At 42.9% G+C, this 20,777-nt stretch overlaps 1 protein-coding gene across 4 annotated transcripts in view; it reads left to right on the top strand.

Moving 5' to 3' along the window:
• The first annotated feature begins 246 nt into the window (after positions 1–246).
• The window catches only part of CCP110 (centriolar coiled-coil protein 110), a 33,075-nt gene continuing 12,544 nt past the window's right edge, over positions 247–20,777 (top strand). For all 4 annotated transcript variants that reach the window (XM_072982967.2, XM_072982965.2, XM_072982966.2 and 1 more), the window contains exons 1-8: positions 247–341; positions 7,784–7,989; positions 8,203–8,331; positions 11,042–12,668; positions 14,220–14,347; positions 15,709–15,892; positions 16,950–17,077; positions 17,420–17,536. In XM_072982967.2, coding sequence (XP_072839068.2) covers positions 7,849–7,989; positions 8,203–8,331; positions 11,042–12,668; positions 14,220–14,347; positions 15,709–15,892; positions 16,950–17,077; positions 17,420–17,536 — 2,454 coding nt within the window. In that variant the 5' untranslated portion in view covers positions 247–341; positions 7,784–7,848. The remainder of the gene's footprint in view (positions 342–7,783; positions 7,990–8,202; positions 8,332–11,041; positions 12,669–14,219; positions 14,348–15,708; positions 15,893–16,949; positions 17,078–17,419; positions 17,537–20,777) is intronic.

Genomic DNA, 20,777 nt, shown 5'->3' with positions numbered 1-20,777 from the left:
CTAGGAAGCAACTGAATAGATCAACAGCAACAAACAGTTGCCAAGGTCTGACGATATAGTGGAATAGAGAACACTCAGCAGAGAGGGGAAACTACAGCTCCCGGCCTGCACCGCGCTCAGAAGCCTGCCTCCCTTTGCTTCCTGGGACTTGTAGTTTTCGCCCTTTGGTAACCTAGAAACGGCGCCGCCGCTGCTCCTGGTGGGAGGGGAAGGGGGCGGGGCGCGGCTTGCAACGGTTTTCTCCTTCCTTCCGCCGGAAGGAAGCGCCTGTGAGGGAGGCTCGGCTTGGCGTTGCTAGGGGCTGGGCCGCCTCTCCTCGCGCCGGGAGAACCTTCCTGGAGGTAAGCGAGGCAGGCGCGCCGGCTGACGGGGAGAGGCGAAGGGGCAAGAGGCCTTCGGGCTGGGCGGAGGGGGAGAGGGAGAGGCCTCTCGGTCCTCCCGGGTCGGAGGGTTTGCCATTTGTGTGTGGGGGGGTGGAGAGTAGAGAAGAAGAGGAAGACCAGCCCCCCGACCCCCACCTGGGCCTCCTTCGGAGCATCTTGGACAGAGAGGCTTTCGCTGTGGAGGAAGCCCAGTGAACACAGTGCAGTGGCTTCGTTTTTTCTCTTTCGGTGGAGCCGCTTTTTTAAAAAAAATGTTTTTCAAGATCGATGAGCGTCTTCTTAGAATTAATGCATCTGAAGTAGTTAGAAAGAAAGCGCGCTTTTTTTTTGGCCCATGAAAACGCGTGCTAAAGGAAAACTTGTTAGTATGATGTGCTGATTTGTGCCCCTCTAGAGTTGTTTTTCAAATAGGTGTGTAGGCATGGTGGTTGTTTTTCAATCCAGCGGTGAATAAGGACAGTACAGTAGGTGCTGTCCAAGTCAATGGGGACTGGATGTCGACACCCTTTCCAGGGTTCTCCAGCCAGAGTTTGGCCTTCCCTTCTTCCCTGGACATTCATCCCTTGGGGCTGATGGTGCAGCCGGCCCAGGGCCACCCAGGCTGGCTCTACTCCCAGGAAGCCCAGTGGGGGAGTTGGACTTCCAGCTTTAATAGTAACCCTAAAAATAAGCAATGGGGGGGGGAGAGGGTTCATGGTGTGAGGCTCAATACAACTGCTGGCCGTCATGGGTGGACTTGAAAACCTCTTTTTCTTACAAGGGCCCCGTTGCAGGAGTTCGCAGCCTGAGAAGAAAGGGTTGATATTGTGCTGGAGGAGTTCTCCTTCTTTGCTTGGGATTCAAAGGGATAGAGTTAAAAACAGTTCTGTATTTGCCACACCAAAACAACAGCATGTATACATTTGGGTTAGATATTGTTTGCAAAACTTCTGATCACTGTTATTTGATCTTGATTGACTTAATTTTAGTTTTGTCTTTTTTTAAAAATTGCTTCTCGGTCTTCTGATTTTTACTGTGAGGCAAGCTGTTGTTACAGCAAAGAAGGAGGTAAACGTGGGATTTTGGGATGTTTGGACCATAAGCTGAATTAAATGTTTAAAAATGTCTGTGAGTTTTCCATAGCTCATTAGTTAGCAGACAGCAAGCCGGGTTTTTTATACCTATGTGAGTGTTCGCATATACTGTATGGGCTTTTCAGTGTGAATTCAGATGTGTACGGTTTTGAAAGGGCTTGAAAAATTCCAGAACAAAATTGGATTCTGGAGAAGTCTTTTAATCACTAGTCACAGCGTAGATACAATAACTCTCCCCATAAACAGTAGTGTAGTAGCGTAGTCTCATATGTGGTTACTCTCCCTCAACAAATTGACTCATCCCAGACTACCCACTCAATCCTAACTGGTTTATTTCTTTATTCTAATAGGATTCATTTGTGCATATTTTCACAAAGGGTCAAAAATACTGCTTCCTTTCCCCTGTTGGCCAGCATTGACTCAACAGCCCAATCCATATACTCTTTTTTTTTGTTATTTTAAAATTTTTGTTATTTTACATAGCATGTTACTAGGCTTGGGAAAAGCCTGTCCTGGGTTAATATGTAATGTGGCTGCTATTTGTATTGTGAATATGAGAGGGTGGGCAGAGGATTCTGCTTTGGAGGGCTTTGGTTGCTGTTGGTGAATCCATCTGTTCCTAGCCTCCACTGCAGTTTATTTGTTTATATACCCCCCATCTAATCAAAAGCCGCCGGGTAGGTTGGGCTCGTCAGCCATGGAAGGCAGCCCATCTAGGAGAAGGAAAACTCCAATTTCAAACCTCCACTGCCTTGTGGCTATATCCACTCATGGAAAAGGCTTCAGGAGTTAACCTTGAGGCAAAATCCGGAGCTGGAGTCCCGAAGGCAGCATGTGTCGTTCTGCCAACTCCTGTGACGTTGCTGGAACCAGTTGTATTGGCTCTTGCCTTTCCATTGGACCTTTTCAGCAATGTGGAGAGGGGGGATCTGCTGCTTGGGTAACAGCCTATCCTCCGTATTACCTTACCTGGGCTTCATGCTCTGGAGAGGACACTCCTCAATTCAGAGCATGTTACCATAGTCTCTTGAGACTGAAGGATGCCTATGCCTGAATCAAAAGCCGCTCTGGGTAGTTTGTTTATTTATTTATTTATTTATTGGACTTATATACCGCCCCATAGCGCTACAAGCACTCTCTGGGCGGTTTACAATTTTTATTTATACAGGCTACACATTGCCCCCCCCAGCAAGCTGGGTACTCATTTTACCGACCTCGGAAGGATGGAAGGCTGAGTCAACCTTGAGCCGGCTACCTGGGGTTTGAACCCCAGGTCGTGAGCACAGTTTTAGCTTGCAGTACAGCGTTTTAACCACTGCAAACAATAGACAAAACATCTAACCATACCCAGTAATCAAAACATCAATACTAATATAAAAGCAAATATAGCATAATAAAACATAATGAAATATAACAACATTTAAAATGATGGTATTATAATCTTACTGGGTAATAATAAGAACCTTGTAGGCCAGTGGTTAAACTGTTGTACTGCAGCCAAAATTGTGCTCACGACCTGGGGTTCAGTCCCAGGTAGCCGTGGTTGACCCAGCTCGCTAGGGGGGAAATGTAGAGCCTGCATAATAAACTTGTAAGCTGCCCAGAGGCTGCTTTAAGCACTATGGGATGGTATTTAAGCAGCATGCTTTTAAAAGTTTCACTGGGTTCTGTTGGTGAATCAGACTAAAATGTCTGTCAAAACAGCCACATTTTAAAAAGCTTCTTAAAAAGAGTGCCAGCAAGGGACCAGGTGGATATTTGGAGGAGGTTGATTCCAGAGTCGGGGAGTGACTGTCAAGAAGGCCTGGTACCTAGTTTCCCCCCACCAGGCCTCTCTCAGGGTCAGCATCCTCAAATGTCCAGCCTGGCACGAGTGAGTAGATGGGCAACTCTGACTGGAGGAAGGTGTTCTGCCAGGTACTGAGGTCCCAAACCATTTTAGAGCTTTATATGTTAAAACCATCACCCTGAAGCTGGCACGGAAGCAGACAGGTAACCAGTGTAAGGCGGCTAGAGTTGGGGAGATGTGTTGATATTTACTTACTCCGCTCAATTGCGTGACTGCCATGTTCCGGATCTCCTGAAACTTCTGTATCTTCCTGGGAAGCCCCACATAGAAAGCATTGCAGTAGTCTGTTCTTGAGAATAACAGTTATGGTTTGTGGAGATACTTTTTTGATTCAGAGTTTACCTGATTCTATTTAGTGGGTTCCCTCATTGAATTCCTTTCTGAGTGACATTTCCTCTTGTGCAAGATAATGACTGGCTTTTGGATGATTTCGGTTCCTTAGAACTCTAAGGAGAAGCAGAAATTTCAGAATGCTTCCTATTAGAATTCTCTTGTGAATTGGTGGGGGAGTGGCTCTCGATTTATAGTGATTAAAGTGGTTAAATGCCCTTCTTTATATCGGACAGACAATTTGTCAGTCCAGTAGTGCTTATAATAACTGGTAGTAGATCTTCAAGAAATGATGATGATGATGATGATGATGATGATGATGATGATGATGATGATGTGCCGTCAAATCATTTCTGACTTACGGCAAACTTTCTCAGGGTTTTTCCAGTAGAGACTACACAGAAGTGGTTTACAATTCCCTTGTTCTGGGGGAGCCCTGGGACTGTGCAGCTTGCCAAAGGCCAAACAGAGTTGCTCTACTTGCAGGAGGCACAGTGGGGAATTGAACTCCCAACCTTGGCTCAGCAGCCAGATACCTAAGGCAGAGATAAACCTTATAACAGCCTCCTCTTTTAACTGGAGATGCCAGAGACTGAATGTAGGGTCTTCTCTGTGCAAACTGTATGAGTTGTGGTTCCTCTTGTTTTCCATCTTGGAGCTTCATGAGATGAACATCATTCAGAGTGTACTAGAAATGCCTTGCAGCAGGGACTTTTCACAAAAGAGCAGTCAAATTTCTTGTGTACAACTCTGGCTCATGTATAAGCTCTGGCTGCCCTTCTCCTCCTACATCAATGCTTTGCAAATTTGCTGCTCTGTTAGATGATGTGTTTGCATTCTGAACTGAAAACACTTTCTTTGAAGTAAGTTTAGTGACGAGAAAGGATTATTGACAAGACTATCAAGAAAGAAGAAGAAATTAAGTCACATTCAGCTTTGCTTTGGGTTGTTGAGGCAAACAAAACCATGTCTTGGCAGTAAAATCAAAATCCATTTGTAGACATAAATGGAAGAGCATAGATCACAGTAATGAATAAAGCTTTTAAAAAATAAGAGCCACATGCCTTTAACCATGGTTGTTAAGAGCTAAGTGCCTAAATTGATCAGATAGTGAACCTGAGCCAGCAATATGATGCAAGCTGCTTACTAGAAACAATGCAGATTAGGGCCATGTTAACAGAACTAATAATCACATTCTGTTCTGTGCTAGTCAGGCCACATCTGGAGTACTCTGTCCAGTTCTGGGTTCTGTACGTTAGAAAGAACCATGGCAAACAGGAACCTATCCAGAGTATTTTGATTAGGAAGATAACGGTGTATTCCTTATAGCCAGTCCCAGTTAATAATCTGGCCATGGCATTTTGGACCCGCTGGAGTTTCTAAACACTTTCCAAAGGCAGTTCCATGTAGAACATGTTACAGTAATGCAGCTGAGAGGTATCTAAGGCATATGTCACCATGGCCAGAGCAGACCTCTCAAGGAATACCTCTGTGCAGAGGTATTCCTGGCCACTGCCGAAACCTGGGTACCCAGGCGCAGAGACGAATCCGGGAGCATTCCCAAGCTGTACACCTGTGTTTTCAGAGGGGGTGTAACCCCATTCAGCACAGGCTGCACCCTATTACTTGATCTGCCTTTCAGCTGACCAAGAGCACCTCTGTCTTGTCTGGGTTAAGTTTCAGTTTATTCGCCCTCATCCAGACGAGATCAGGGGCTAATACAGCTTTCTCAGATTTAGATGGCAAAGAGAGGTAAAGGTGGGTGTCATATGCATACTGGTGACACCGAACCCCAAAATTCTGGACAAGGTCTCCCAGCCATTTCATATAGATGTTAAATAATATAAGAGACCCTGCAGGCTAGGGGTTCAAACAGGAATCCCCCAGCACTACTTTCAGAGTTCTCTCTTCCATGATGGACTGTAGTCACTGTAAAAAAAGTGCCTCCAAGTCCTATCCCAGAGAAATGGGTCAAGAGGTTGTTGGTATTGAAAGCCACGGAGGTGTCCAGCAGAACTAACAGGGGCATGTTCCCCCTATCCCTTTCCCAGTGCAGATCGTCCATCAAGGCAACCAAAATAGTCTCCATCCCATAACTCAGCCTTAAGCCAGATTGAAATGGATTTTGATTGTCTCATCCAGTAAACCCCTGGAGCTGAGAAGCCAAGACCTGCTCCAGCACCTTCCCCAAGAATGGAATATTAGAGATGGATCAGGCTGCAAAAATTGATATTTATTCATTAGCACAGGACGAACGGGGGCCATAGTTAAAGCCACAGGATCTGTATCAGCTACAGCATCCAAGTCAGAGTGGATCTGAGCAATTTTGCCTGCAAAGCATTGTGCAAATTCTTTACAGCAAGTTATAGTGTGGTCTGCATTTTTTTCCTGTGAGCTGGCATGTAAAAGACCACTCAAAAGAGCTCTGCCAGATGACTCTGTGGAGACACAGTGGTAGCAGAGAAGAATGACTTCTTCCTGTTGCCACCACTGCCATGGAATAGGCCTTCCAATGGACCCCTGCCTGCATTTGGTTGGATTCACTCCTAGTTTTCCACTTTCATCACTCTAGTCTCCATTCCACTTATTTCATCACCATCAGCTCCCCAGTAAACCAGGGGGCCACTCTGATTCTACTCCATGGGAGGGGACACTTAGGAGTGATTGTGTCAATAATCCTGGCCATTTCTTTATTCCAGAGATCAAGCAGGGCTTCAATAGAATTGTCTTCCGAGGTGATAGGAAACTCCCCAAGGGCCCTCAGAAAAACATTTGGATCCATCAGCTTCCTGAGGTGGGCCATCTTAATCAGTGCCTTACCCTTGAACAGGCTCTGACTTCCAGTGAGTCTGAACCGCATCAGATGATGATCTGTCCATGACAGTGGAACTAACGAAAGTTTCTCCACACACAAATCACCAGCATTTACCCCAATACAGAAGACCATGTCTGAAGTGTGCCTTGCAACGTGAGTGGGGCAGATCCTGTTTGGGACAGACCCATGGTCGTCAAGTCCTGAAGCACTTCTGATAAACTACATCGACATGGATGTTGAAGTCCCCCAGCCTAGCAAGCTGAAGGCGCCATTCCCGAGACCACTTGAGCAACGGGTTGGGCACCAACAGAATTCTTATTTTGTCCCAGACTCCCACTTTCGGATACACCCTTTCAAACTTGGAAAACTGGGGCATATGACAGGTCATCATCTGGTGAGGGACGTAATAATATGATAGGTCACTGCAACTCCACCCTCCCACCAGGTCTTGCCTGCTCCTTGGTGGACAAAAAGGAATGAAATTGACACTCCCAGCCTCATCCAACCAAGTCTCTGGGAGGCACGCCAGATCGGCTGGCTCATCCAGGATCAAGTCTTAGATGGCTGTTGTTTCCTCCTTTACTGGTCTCTGCAGCAGCATTTTTTCAACCCCGGAGGCCTGACATCAAGGCTTATCTAAACTATTTAAATTTGGGAACAGCTTAGGGGCAACCAATACCCTTTCCTTCTTCTCTCTCACATGATGCTGTAGCTGCTCTCCACATATCTCCCCCTGCCACGAACAATTCCAATAACTGCTTCCTGAGGTCCCCCCCCCGACTATTCTCCCTCCCATAAAAACACATCTCTCCACAAGTAGACAGACTCTCCTCAGAGTTGGCAGTGACCAACAACAATATCACAATAAACTAGAATGGGAGGGAATGAAATAAAATGAGTACAAAAAGGAAATTGCTGAAGGGGTCCTTCTGGAGATCTTGGGTAGAAAGATGAAGCAAGTGGCATAAAAGAGTCGGCATAAATGAGCATTTTGTTCGTCCATTATAAATGAGGATTCTCTAGACGACTGCTTTATCATTGTGCCTGAATGGTGTCAGTGTGCTGGAGGCCATGTGCGACATAGATTCTAAACTCCACCTTTCTGGTACTTAAAGTCCCTTGTCTAATCCTTGCAGTAGCTACCTTTACAGAAATGCCATAGCCGTATGCAGCATTCATAGTGGCACAAGATGACAAATGGATGGTACTGTTTGTTGAAAGGTGTACACAGGTGTACATCACCTGTGTAGTGGAATTAGTGGTCTGAAATTTAGCATCATACATATTCTGAGATGTTTAGGTAACAGGTCATCCTTTTCTCTTATCTTTGCAGTCCAAATAAGTACATAAAATTCTTATGGTCAGAGAGTGTTACAACTGTAGTCCAGCTGAATTAAGATGGAAGACTATGAAACGTTCTGTAAGAAACAGCTTGCTCGACTCCAAGGGGCACCGGGGCCTGAAGGGACACCTCCACCTGCTCCGCACAAAAAACTTTCAGTTATCCAGTTTAATGGTATTCCCGTGCTTTCTCCTCTGGTAAGATGTCTTTGTTATTTAAAAATATTTTATGGTGAAAAAGAATGGGCTAAACCTTAGATTGCAATTGTAATTTCGGTATATGGGTGTTATATGCTATGTTTTTCTTTTCTTTTGTTTTTGGGCAAACAATTAAGAGTTGAGCAAAGGGCATCCTAAGTGAAGGACATTCTAAATAGTTTTCCATTCTTCTCTCCTACCTTGATTTTTCAGTTAACTCTTGAAAGGAAAAAGGAACTACAACAAGATCGACAAAAAGCTCTGGATTTAGAATACTGCCGACGGACTTCTCAAAAAAGAATTTTGTTGCATCGCATTCAAGAGATTGTGGAAAATGTACAGGTGAGTTTGGGTGAGACCTGTCTGAACAGGTATGTAGTACAGCAAAAAGGCAATCTGATTTAAAGGTTGGGTGGAAAGAGATATCAGTGTTCTGTTTGCTACTGTGTAGCAATATGAACTGTGTGGCAAATACTATACAGTGGTGTCTTGCATAGCGACGTTAAACCGTGCAGCAAAAATAGCTGTTAAGTGATTTTGTCGCTATGCAATTTTAAAAAGCCCATAGAAATGCATTAAAACCTGTTTAATGTGTTCCTATGGGCAAAAAACTGACCTTAAAGCGAAGATCCTCCATACGGCGGCCATTTTCGCTGCCTCTTAAGCGAGGAATCGGCGCAAAAACACAGCGGGCGGCCATATTTTTTTACCCGCCGGCCATTTTTGAACCGCCGATCAGCTGTTAAAAAATCATCGCTTTGCGGTGATCGGTCAGCGAACCAATCATCGCAAAGCGATAAAACCCCATAGGAAACATCACAATGCGATCGCTGTTGCGATCGCAAAAAGTTAAGCGCTATGCGGTTTCGTCGCTAAATGGAGTGCCCGTTAAGCGAGGCACCACTGTACTGAATAATTTTGTATACAGTAAAAGAAGTGGCCTATCAGTATAGTGGCTACAGAATAGAGATACCTGGTCTTCAAACAACATACTCTTGAATACTGAGCCCTGGTTATAGATTTTGCAAAAAAACACATTGGCACTAAAGTTTCTGAAATAGGGAAACAAAACAATAAATATCTTTTTCTTTTTACTATCTCAACACAATTAGAAGTCCTGTGACAGTGTACCTGGACAGATTTACTGCAGCATACACTTTTATGGACAAGAGGCTTCTTTTGTTAAGTGCAAGATTAGTGAAAGGGGCTGTGATTCATAAAATGTGAACCACAACTGATATACTAGTCTCAAGGTGCTATAAGCCTCTCTTTATTGTGCCTGCTATGACAACACACTGGCTAAAATCCTGTTGCTTAGTGTAGTAAGTTACACTTGAGTAGGATCAGTGAGTGAGTGGGGATTGGGTGACTCAACTCCGCAGGAAGTTCCATCAGATCAAATTTACATTACTGTAGTAAATTGCAGCCAGAGTAGACCCATTTAAATCAATGGAACTTACAGAGGAATTAACTCACCAAATATCCACTGATTCAGTGGGCCTATTATAGTGCGATTTACTTCACTAAGCAACAGGATTTCAGCCATTGTCTTTCTTGAATTCTTCATGTCCACTTCCTGTACATAAGGCTGTTGACACATACATTCTGTTGAAAGAATGGGTTTTATATTTGTTGGATGCTGTGAATGAGATCTTTACAGTCTTTGACAGACATGATAAAATAGTGTTTTGGTTTATGGTAAAACTCTATAGCATTTGAATGAGCTCCCTTGCTAAACAGACCGTGTTCCGCTTGTTGAGAAACAATAATAATAGAGTCCCAAGGTGACCTATTCAGTTTTCTTGCTATGTTTTTTGTTATATACATGGCAACCATCACCTGACCTGTGAGTTGAAATTCTTACTGGGAGAATGTTGGTCATAAAATACTAAGTGGTTAGCTTGCTTCCAGCAATAGTAAGTTAGTTTTCACTGTTACTCAGGTCCTTGCCCAATAACTGTCCTCATTAAGTTTCTCCACAAGCTACAGTACTAAAGATCAGGTTAGGTATTTAATTTAAGCTGCTTCTTTATTATAACCTCCCAAGCTTTCACAGATAGCAGTGGTGAGGGGGTCCTTTTTGTCCTTTGCTGACCGTAATATTTGTTGTATTTTTGTGGTGGGCCTGAATACTGTTTACTAGTGAAATACTTGTGAAAACACAACCTACAAACAGCCCACCACAAAAGTACAACAAATGTTATGGTCAGCAAAGGACAAAAGGGACCCCCTCACCACTGCAGGAGTATTCCGGATACCTTGCAGTTATGGCCAGGTATATATTGGAACCACAAAACGAAGCATCCACACCAGAATCAAAGAACATGAGAGACACTGAAGACTAAAACAACTGGAAAAATTGGCAGTAGCTGAACATGACCTAAAACAAGCTGGACATGAAATTCTATTTCAAAACACAGAGGTACTGGACACCACCAGCAATCGTTATGTTAGACTGCACAGGGAAGCCATTGAAATCCACAAACACCAGCAGAGCTTCAACAAAATGAAAAAACTCTAAAACTCAACAATGTACGAAGACTTGAATGTGTGCGGTTAACAATATGTTCATAGAATAATAGAATAATGAATTTGGAAGGGGCCTATAAGGCCATCAAGTCCAACCTCCTGCTCAGTGCAGGAATACAAATGAAAGCGTGTCAGGTGGTTGTCTAAGTTTCTCTTGAATGCCTCCAGTGTTGGAGCACTCATTGTCTTTCAAGGTAATTGGTTCCACTATCTTACTGCTTTAACAGTTAGGAAGTTTTTCCTGATTTCCCCCCAAAATCTGTCTTCCTGTAACTTGACCCATCCTGCACTCCAGGATGATTGAGAACAGATCCTGCCGCTCCCCTGTATGATAGCTTTTCAAGTATTTGAAAAGTGGTATCCTATCACCCCTTTGTCCTCTTTTCTCAAGTTAAACATGCCCATTTTGTTGTTTGGCTTCTGAGCTGCATATTGATTGCGTCCATTTGTATACTTTTTCAGAAACCTTTGTTCATCTTTTAATATGTTAGCACTCTACATTAATTATTCTCTTTTCTTACAGATGAAGAAATTGCCCAGTCTAGGTGACTTAGACCAGTCCACAACAGGCAATATTCATTTGGATTTAGAATCAAAAGGATCAAGTGACTTTGTAACACAATCAAGCAATATTTTGCCATGTTCTATTACTCCCAGTGTGCCCGTGAGGCCTAAAGGGGTACCAGTTGTTAGGAGATTAGATGCACATGTTGTATCAAGTGGGAAGTCTCTAGAGGAGACAGACCATTTTCTTTCTCAGAAACCAAAGGATCCATGTTCTAGTCTCTCTGAAGAAAGACTTTGCCCAGAAGGTTCGTTTTCCAAGCCAACTAATGCATCTCCCTCAAATGATGCTGCAAAGAAAGATGGTGTTGAGATGGCAGCAGCTGATGCAGAAGGCCCAGATCCATACACAATGAGTCTTCAGAACCTCTTAAAAAAATCTAAGGAGTATATACAAAGAGAACAAACCAGGCGTAGTTTGCGAACCAGTTCAAGGAGAAATGGGAGTGAAAGCCATTCAGATAAGGAAAACGACTCTGTTAAAACAAGTGATTTGATGAAAGAGAGAGGAAAGTTAACGGGCAGGAGTTGTATCGCTACAGCACATGACAAGTCAGGTTTTGCCAAATCCAGTTCTTCTCCACAAAGTAGCTCAGTCGCCAAAGCTAATACAAGTCTAGTAGCATCAGCCAGTTTTTCCAAAGTGGATATCCCCATGAGGTCTGGAACACCTCCTGTTTTGGATTCCGATTCCGATGAAGACTTTAGAAGTCCTTCATTCTTTGAGCTTGGCAGCAACATTTTCCGAAGCTTCACGGGCTCTTACTCCAAACTACCCAGTCCCGAGCCTAGTATGAGCCCCAAAATGCACAGAAGGCGCCCAAGGCCATCCTCGATGGGGCACATTGTTATTACCAACCCTGTGAATTCCTATGAATTAAGTCCCAAAGAAAAGGGGAAAGCTGTGGAGTTGGCCGTGCTGGGTGCTGGTGACAAGCAAACTCTGCCTGATCCTGTGCCAAAAATGGCTGAAGACTTTGCTTCCTTTTGTCCCAGCAGAGTTCAGGCTTCCCACAAGAGTTCTGCAGATATCTGTGATGAATTAGTGGCTACCAAACAGAATCAGGTGTGCCAGCTTTCAGTTACGCAACAAGAGAACAAAAGATTCTCGGTTTGTCCCTCTGAGGATGGAAAGCTGACCTTGGATAGTGAAGGGGGTTCAGGGACTTCCTTTTCAAATCCCAGTCCTGCCGAAGAGCATCCAGGCAGCTGTCCGTTTACAACGCAAACCAAACCAAATGCCAGCGGAGCTCAGCAAATCAGTTGGCAGGACAAAGCCAAATCTAGTGTCCCCACAGAACTGAATAAATCCTATGATGTAGAAACCCCGTCCCCCTTACTAACCCAAGTACAACAGATGGATACGCCAGGCGTAGCTCTTGGAAAAGAGCACGTGTTAGAGAATGGGTTGGAAAAGGTGAAGCGGAGGCTTGAGCTCGATATGGAGAGCATGCAGAAGGAAAACAGGCCTTGTGTTGCAATAACAAAAAGTGATGCACCAGAGACGGGAAGGCTCTGCAACCAGAGGTGTCCAACGGGGTCTGCGTTCAGCGTGAAGAGCGAAATGCTTGAAAGAAGTGTCAGCGGTGAGAGAATGCCAATTATAATAATAGTGCTGAGTTGGTTAAGTTTCTGAAAAATGTTCAGAGAATACTTCTTGTCGTCCTAGTAGTGTTTTCATACTAGGAACAGCTTTGTAGTTGAGGAGGCTGTTGACAAAGTGTTTCCCAGTGGCTTCATATCTTTCTGCTGGCTGGATAGCTCCGTGGTTTTGGTACCTGGTTGTGGAGCTAGAAGTTGGGAGTTTGATTCCCCCCCACGGTGCTTTCTGGGAAAAGAGCCAGCCTGTCTGGCCTGGGACCAGCTTCCAGGGTGCTCTCAGAAGAAGGGAATGATAAACCACTTCTGAGTATTGTCTACCTGGGAAATCCTTAAAAAGGGTCGCCATAAGTCAGAATTGACTTGACAGCACATCATCATCAATATTATTATTATTATTATTATTATTATTATTATTATTATTATTATTATTATTATTATTATTATTATTATTATTATTATTATTATTATTATTATTATTATTATTATTATTATTATTATTATTATCATTATTATCATTATCATTATCATTATCATTATCATTATCATTATCATTATCATTATCATTATCATTATTATTATTATTATTATTATTATTATTATTATTATTATTATTTCTCTCTTTATGAATTACTTTTCTGGAAATAGAGTCAAGCTGGGAAGCTGCTATTTCAGATTTCCTGTAATGTTGTGGACCAGTGTGATGTCTGGTGTTGACACAAAGGCTTACTTTCAGGCAGAGCTTGGACTTTTTATTCTTGCTGTCTGGTCCTCCTGTGCTTGGAAAGGGTTGTGCAATAAAACAGATTCAAACATTATTCAAGAGCAATGTTTAAAAGCTTTTCTTGTTAAAAATCAGACCAATATTCTTTAATAATTCCAAAAGCTCCCTTTTTTAAGGGCCAAAGGATGTTGAGGATGTCTAATTCCTGGCAGATTGTAGTTACTGTCCAAAAAAGTAACTTTTCCAGGATCTGTTTTTCAAGTCATGCTCCACTATCTGGCGGTTCATGTGAACTCCTTATGCTTTATGGACTAGTAGTCATGCTTATGTAAAACAAAAGGTGGTCGGGTTGCTACTGTGAGGGTAAGGTTCCCTTTGACATTTAGTTCAGTTGTGTTCGACTCTAGGATGCGGTTCTCATTCCCCTTTCCAGGCCGTAGAGTCAGCATTTGTCCGTAGATAGTTTCCATGGTCATGTGGCCAGTGCGACTAGACATGGAATGCTGTTACCTTCCCGCCCTGGTGGTATCTATTTATCTACTCGCCTTTAAATGTTTTCAGACTGCTAAGTTGGCAGGGCAAGCGACGGGAGCTCACTCTGTTGCGTGGGTTCGATCTTACGACTGCTCGTCTTCTGACCGTGCAGCACAGAGGCTTCTGCGGTTTAACCCGCAGCGCCACCACGTCCCTACTGTGAGGGTAGTCAGAAGTTATTTTCCTTATCTTTGGGAGACTTTTTATGTCATATAGGAAATAAAAATTTCATTGCAATCTATTGTGACAATAAGTATGTGGTTGTTGTTTTTTCTCCTAGATGAGGAAGCTGTAAAACAGAAGATGCTGGCCTTTGAAGAACTGAAGAAGCAACTTGAAGAGCAGCATGCTCAGCAGCTCTCCTTATTGATAGCTGAGCAGGAGAGAGAGCAGGAGAGGCTGCAGAAAGTATGGGGCAAAGATAACATATCTTAGTTGAGATCTTTGGCCTGGCCAGAGCAAGCGGTTGATGTATCTGCCTCTTTAAGTTGTATCCAAAGTAGTAAAACATCTGAATCAAGTGTCGTTTAGGGCTGAGTAGGGCAGGCATACCTAATCAACAGTTTTTTTTGTTTCTTCATTATATTTCTGTCCCGAGTGTCCTTTTCTGAATTCAAGATGATATACCCCTTTCCCCTAGATTCTCACAACAGCCCTGAAAGGCGGATTGGACAGAGAGAAAGTGAAGTCACCCAGGTAATCTCATGGCCGGCTGGAGGCTTGGATCGGGATCGTCCAGGTCCCAGTCCAGCCCTCCAATTGCTACACTTCACTGGTTCTCTTTGTTATGAACAAATGTTAAGTTTCTGGATTACCTTCCAGGTGAAGCAACGTTATCTTGTGTTGAAAACATTGCATACCTCGGATTAGGCTGATCAACTACGTTAGTACAGACGCTAAGATGGAAAGAAATTTTCTCAGGAGGGCATGTTGTAATTGAAGTGTGGTAGTCCAAATAGCAAGTGAAGCAGCTGGGAATGGTTCCTTTAGAAAGATGTAGACCCTTGGTGTAGTTAACATGTCTCAGTCTAGCATGCTTTTACATTGTGAAATTTTAACATTGGCACAGTGAACTCTTAAGAAAGAGATGCATGTTTTTCTGGAAACATTATTTAAAATATTTGTATGTCATACTTCCATCGAAGTGCTATCAATATGCCTTACACATTGTAATAAGAAAAAACCTGGTAGAACCACAAGAAACAGAATGCCTGAGGATAGAGTTTAAAGTTCTGTACAACCCATGAGATGTTATTGATGTCATAAAACTATTTCTGTTTTGAATCGGGGATGGAGGAGCGGAAAAAATACTTAGCTGCAAGAATGGGATCCTACAAGTAACCCTAAAGATGTCACAGCTCAGTGGCAGATAATGTGCTGCTGCCAAAGTTGACTTCGCACAAGAGGGCAAAGTAGGGTTATTTTTCTGTACTCTTCCATAGAGGGAAGGGTAGTTTGTGTGTATGGGATTCTCCTGGGTAAAACTGTACAAGTTCCATAAAGTCTTATATTATTTTTTTCATCCCACCATTTATAGCCGCCCAGAGTGGTAGAATATACCAGATGGGCGCGATATAAATCGAACAAATAATAAATAAAATAAATAAATAACAGAACCTTTGCCCTGCCTGGTATAGGTGGACACCAACTCCCATCAGAGCCAGTTACTATGCCTTTAAAGTACTCCTGACTTGCAGGTATTGGAGGTTTTTGCTGGAACTGTTTCAAATTTTAATGTTAACTACATCTCTGGCTTCTTCTACTGGCAGGAAATAGCAGAGCAGGAGCGGAGAATAAAAAGGGAAAAAATGGCTGTAGCTGAAGTGGAAATTCCCCGTATTACCATTAGCAGTGGGATCAATTTGGAGTGGCGAAAGATCAGCGATACTCACTTGTTTGAAACTGTGGTGACTCGCATGGAAACAATTCAGAGCACAAACCCAGAGAGTGCTGGTAAAAGCAGAGAGAGTGCATCATTCATTTTGATGTGGAATCTATTTTAAGTACTCTATATCAGGGGTGGGCAATTAATTTCTATAGGGGGGCCACATGAAAGATCTGAATTTCGGGGGCCAAACCAACTTTATTTTAAAATAAAATGAAACAGTGATGTTATGATTGTTTTTATTTTAAATTTGTTAATCTTCACAAATACTAAAGAGTTTTTTGTGGTATCTTAAAGATAAGCAACTGATCAACTTTAGACAAAAAGCTATAAATGGTTTTGATGTTCAAACTGTCCGCAGGCCGGACAGGAGAGGCTCGCGGGCCGTATGTGGCCCTTGGGCCGCACTTTGCCCAGGTCTGCTCTATATACAACTTGGTAGAGATCAGCTGCATTTGTTGATACAGTAAACTTTTATGTGTTGATGACATGGAAATCTTATGTGTTGATGAGAAAAAGTTAGAATGAATGAATTTATTTGTTACGGCCAAGTGACCAGCTCATAGAACATATTATATGGCTAAAATATACAAAATGCAATTTAAAAAGTGTACAACAGATAATTAATTGTGTACTAGTTATAATATATGGGGAGAATCAGTTACAGCATTTTCATAGCTCTCCTTTGAACCATTGGATCATCTAGGGCAAACTGGATTAGACAGAGTCTTTGGGGTATAGGGAGTCCTTCCTACATATTTGTAAACATTTCGTCCCTTCGGTAGGGACCAAACATTTCTCTACAAAAATGAGAAAAACAGCCGTACCTGATGGTCCTCCATGTAGCAGGACTATTCAAGCTGACTATATTTGCTGAGGGATTCTAGGAATTTTCATTTTAAAAGCTAATTTTCCAGTCTCTGAGAGTGTTTATATGATCGCAATGACCAGGGGTTGCAATGACCAGATAGGCGGGGTATAAATAGAGTAAATAAATAAAAAATCTGCTATATGATACAGGCTGGGCAATATCTGGCCACAGAATGAGGAAAGTGGTTTAATGAATATAGATGTTTCTTTTGGATATTTATTTGCTTAATTTTGACCTAAAACTTTTAAACATAGGTTTTACTAATACCAGCCTTTCTGGTTCAACTGCTGAAGCTCCATTCTACCTTTGGGAACCAGCAACAAGTGGAAAATCAGTTTCAGCATCCAGATCTATTAACAGGAGTAAAATGAGATGGTCTCAGGTAGGAAAATCAAAGTTTTGGTTATAAAGAAGCAAACACTAAACCTTTGCAAAACTAGCCCTTTGGTAGACCCATGCTAGCATTCTGCATGAGCTATGCCTTCTTTGTTACTTCTAAGTGGATTTTTTCGCTCGGTCCTGGTAAATTATTTCCATGCAGTATAAATATAGAGCCTATAATTCCAAGACAGGTAAGCAGGAAAAAAGTCTGCCATAATTTTTGAGACTAAGTTGCATTCCATTATTTTATTGATAAGTGTAAGAAGATTACAGGATTTTTTTAAAAAAAATCCTGTAATCTACTTTTGTGTTTCATGATGCAATTTTGCTTTCTCTCTCTAAGGTGTATAGTCCTGAAATGAAAAGGAAATTGAACAAGATCTCTGCTCTGGCAAAGGGTTTCCTAACTCGAAGACTCTTGCAAACAGAAAAGCTGAAACATCTTAAGCAAACTGTAAAGGTAAGGAGCCATCTGTGAGAGTTTCATATGAATTCTACAGTATGTAATCAACACTGAGCATGCAGCTTTTCTTCTATTATCTGCAACAGCTGCTACTTGATAAACTTGTTTTTTCCCTCAGAAACCTGAAGCCAACCCTGTTCCTTATCTTTCTTGTGTTACACACATCTGTTGTTCCCAACAGCCTCCATCTTCCCTTCTGGCCCTTCTGCTCTCCCACCCCATCTCCGGTTCTCAAGCAGCATTTCTCATCTACTAGCATAGGCTGTGGTTCATCTGAGCTTGGCAAGTTAGTTTTTGAGAAATACTTTGTTTGTTTTACTCATAGAGCTCAAAGCTATTTCATTGTTTTGATGTTGATTTTTAAAAATACTTTTTATATGAATCATTTGTGTATGTTGTACATTTCTTTTGGGCAAAAATAAGTTTCATAAGTAACATAAAACTTTACAAGTTGTACTCTAAATGCCTCTAAAATGCTCTTTAAAAACAACCAAGAAACACTATTCAATAAAGCAACAATTGTCACTCACATTAGTTACAATACTTTTGAAATGCCTTGGTCCGATGGTCCTGATTTTAATGGTTTTAAGAAAGTGTTGTTCAGCTCGAAGGTGTAGGGCTGTTTTGTGCATCCCTGTTTATGTTCAGGATTCAGCAGGACTTAGTTCTCGATTAGTGTATACCGTATTTTTCCGTCTATAAATGTGACAGGGTTCATCACTAGAGTATGACAGTTCCTTCATTTTGGCAGGAAAAGATGGAGAATTTGTTTCTTTTATAACAAGATTTTTATTAACAGAACTTACAGGGTTATTGACAACAACTTCTGTAGGGTCAACATGACCAAAGTCTACAGGTAACTCAGTCCACAACAGAGGTATGTCGTGAGAATCTTTCTTCCTCAGTGGGGAAATGGCCTGAATCTCTCTTGGTCCGTCGGTTTTCGCAAGGAGCCACTCATCATCACCGCACAGATAGTCCCACAGCATGGGTGGTGAGACCAGTCTCCCTCGGGTGGCTTCGGATTCGGAGAGATAAGTCCCGGCCAGACCACCTTCCTCCAGGGACCTCATCCTTGGGGATAAACCACCACCATCCATTCCTCCAGACCTAACTCTTCTGGAGGTGTCTTAAATCCTCCCTCTTTCTTTCCTCTCTCTATCTTTTCGTGCACCTCCTCTTTTGCGTTTCTTTTCTCTTGTATTTTAAACATTCTTGCTTCTTCCCTTTCTTTTTGTTCTTCTCTCACCACCAGTTTCCTTGTCTCTCTTGTCTTCTCCCCCTCCTCTGTCGTTAAGAACACATCTTACTGTTCTTCTTTCTTTTCCTGACTCCTCCCCTTTTCCTCCCACCATTAATCCTGTCATTTCTCCCGTTACTTTTTCTACTTCTGTTATTACACTCCTCCTTAGACGTTGTAGGGGATGGCTCATTCTCCTTTCTCTGTGGGTCTTTGTTCTCCAGCTCACAATAAAACAACACTTTTTCCTAAAATAATTAGAGGAAAAATTGAGGGTCGTTTTATACACGGAAGGCAGCAGCAGGAGGCAGAGACCGAGGCAAAGAAGCAGCCACACTGGGCTGCCTCTCGTGGCTGTCCATTGACTGCTGCCCGATTGCCCCCTCCAGCGATTGTCGTCTTGCGATCAGGTGGCGGTGGTGGCAGTCAGTGGGCAGCAGTGAGAGGCTGCTAAGCCCGGCTGCTTCTTTGCCTCCATCTCCTCCTCCTCCTCCTGCTGCCTCCACCGCTGGAGCCCTTTGACCACCGCTTTTCCCTGCCTTTTGCCAAGCTCTGTGGCTTCACAAAAGGAAGGGAAAAGTGGCTGTCAAAGTGACCGCTGCTTTTCCCTGCCTTTTGCAAAGCCATGGGGCTTGGCAAAAAGGATGGGAGAAGCGGTGCTTCGCTTTTGGCTTCACAAAATGCAGGGGAAAGTGCCGGTCACTTTGACAGCCACTTTTTCCTGCCTTTTGCGAAACCATGGAGCTTGGCAAAAAGGAAGGGAAAAGCGGTGGTCACAGGGAGCCCTTTGATCCCTCCTTTTCCCTTCCTTTTGCTAAGTTCCGTGGCTTAGCAAAAAGAAGGGAAAAGCAGGGATCAAATTTTCTAATTTGGGGTTAGAAACGGAAAATACGGTATATGATTGCAACTGAGTAATTCAGTATGGCTGTAGGTGACTTGTCTAAATACAGATACATTTTTTTCTTGTGTATATATTTAATTTTATTTGTGCATCTTTATTGCTTACAATTGAATATTTTCTGAATTTCAATAATGAAGCACGAAAGATTGTGCTGCATAATCAACTTTGGCTATAGAACATTACTTGGTAGATGTTAGAACATAAGAAGAGCCCTGCTGGATCAGTCCAAAGGCTTCCTGTATCTCACAGTGGTCCCACCAGATGGCTCTGGGAGCACACGAGACGAGAGACCTGTCTCCTGATGCCCCTGCCCTGCATCTGGCATCCTTCTATGCCTGGAGATTATATACATCCCTATCATGGCTTGTAACCTGTGATGGACATTTCCTCCAGGAATCTGTCCAATCCCCTTTTAAAGGCATCTTGGGCAGGTGCCATCCCAACATCCTGTGGCAAGGAGTTCCACAGACCAACAACATGCTAGGAAAAGAAATATTTTCTTTTGTCTGTTCTCATTTAGAGTAGATGTCTCCTGGTTCTGGTGTTGCGTGAGAGGGAAAAGAGCTTCCCTCTATCCACTTTATCCATCCTCTGCATGATTTTTTAATGTCTCGGTCATGTCCCCCCTCAGGCACCTTTTCTTTAGACTAAAGACTCCCAAATGCTGTAGCCTTTCCTCATAAGGGAGGTCTCCCAGCTCAGCCATCATGTTAGTTGCTCTCTTTGGCACCTTTTCCGCTTCCACGACGTCTTTTTTTCAGGTGCAGCAACCAGAACTGTACACAAGACTACAGGTGCGGCTTTACCATTGTTTTGTACAAGGGCATTACAGTGGTGCCCCGCATAGTGAGCACCCTGTTTAATGACAAATCCGCATAGCGATGCGGATTTTGCGATCGCAAAAGCAATCACATCACAATGTTTTTAATGGCTAAACATCGCATTGCGATGATCGGTAAGCATTTCGCATTGTGATGTTTAGAAAACAGCTGATCGGTGGTTCCAAAATGGCTGGCGGGTAACCAAAATGGCAGCCGGATGGAGGATTTCTGCATAGTGGTGAGTTTTGTCCCCATAGGAACGCATTAAACAGGGTT

This window comes from Pogona vitticeps, chromosome 13, assembly GCF_051106095.1.
Source record: "Pogona vitticeps strain Pit_001003342236 chromosome 13, PviZW2.1, whole genome shotgun sequence".
NCBI classification, from domain to species: domain Eukaryota; kingdom Metazoa; phylum Chordata; class Lepidosauria; order Squamata; family Agamidae; genus Pogona; species Pogona vitticeps.
The sequence above is the reverse complement of the archived record's forward strand: the minus strand, read 5'-3'. Positions and strand labels throughout refer to the sequence as shown.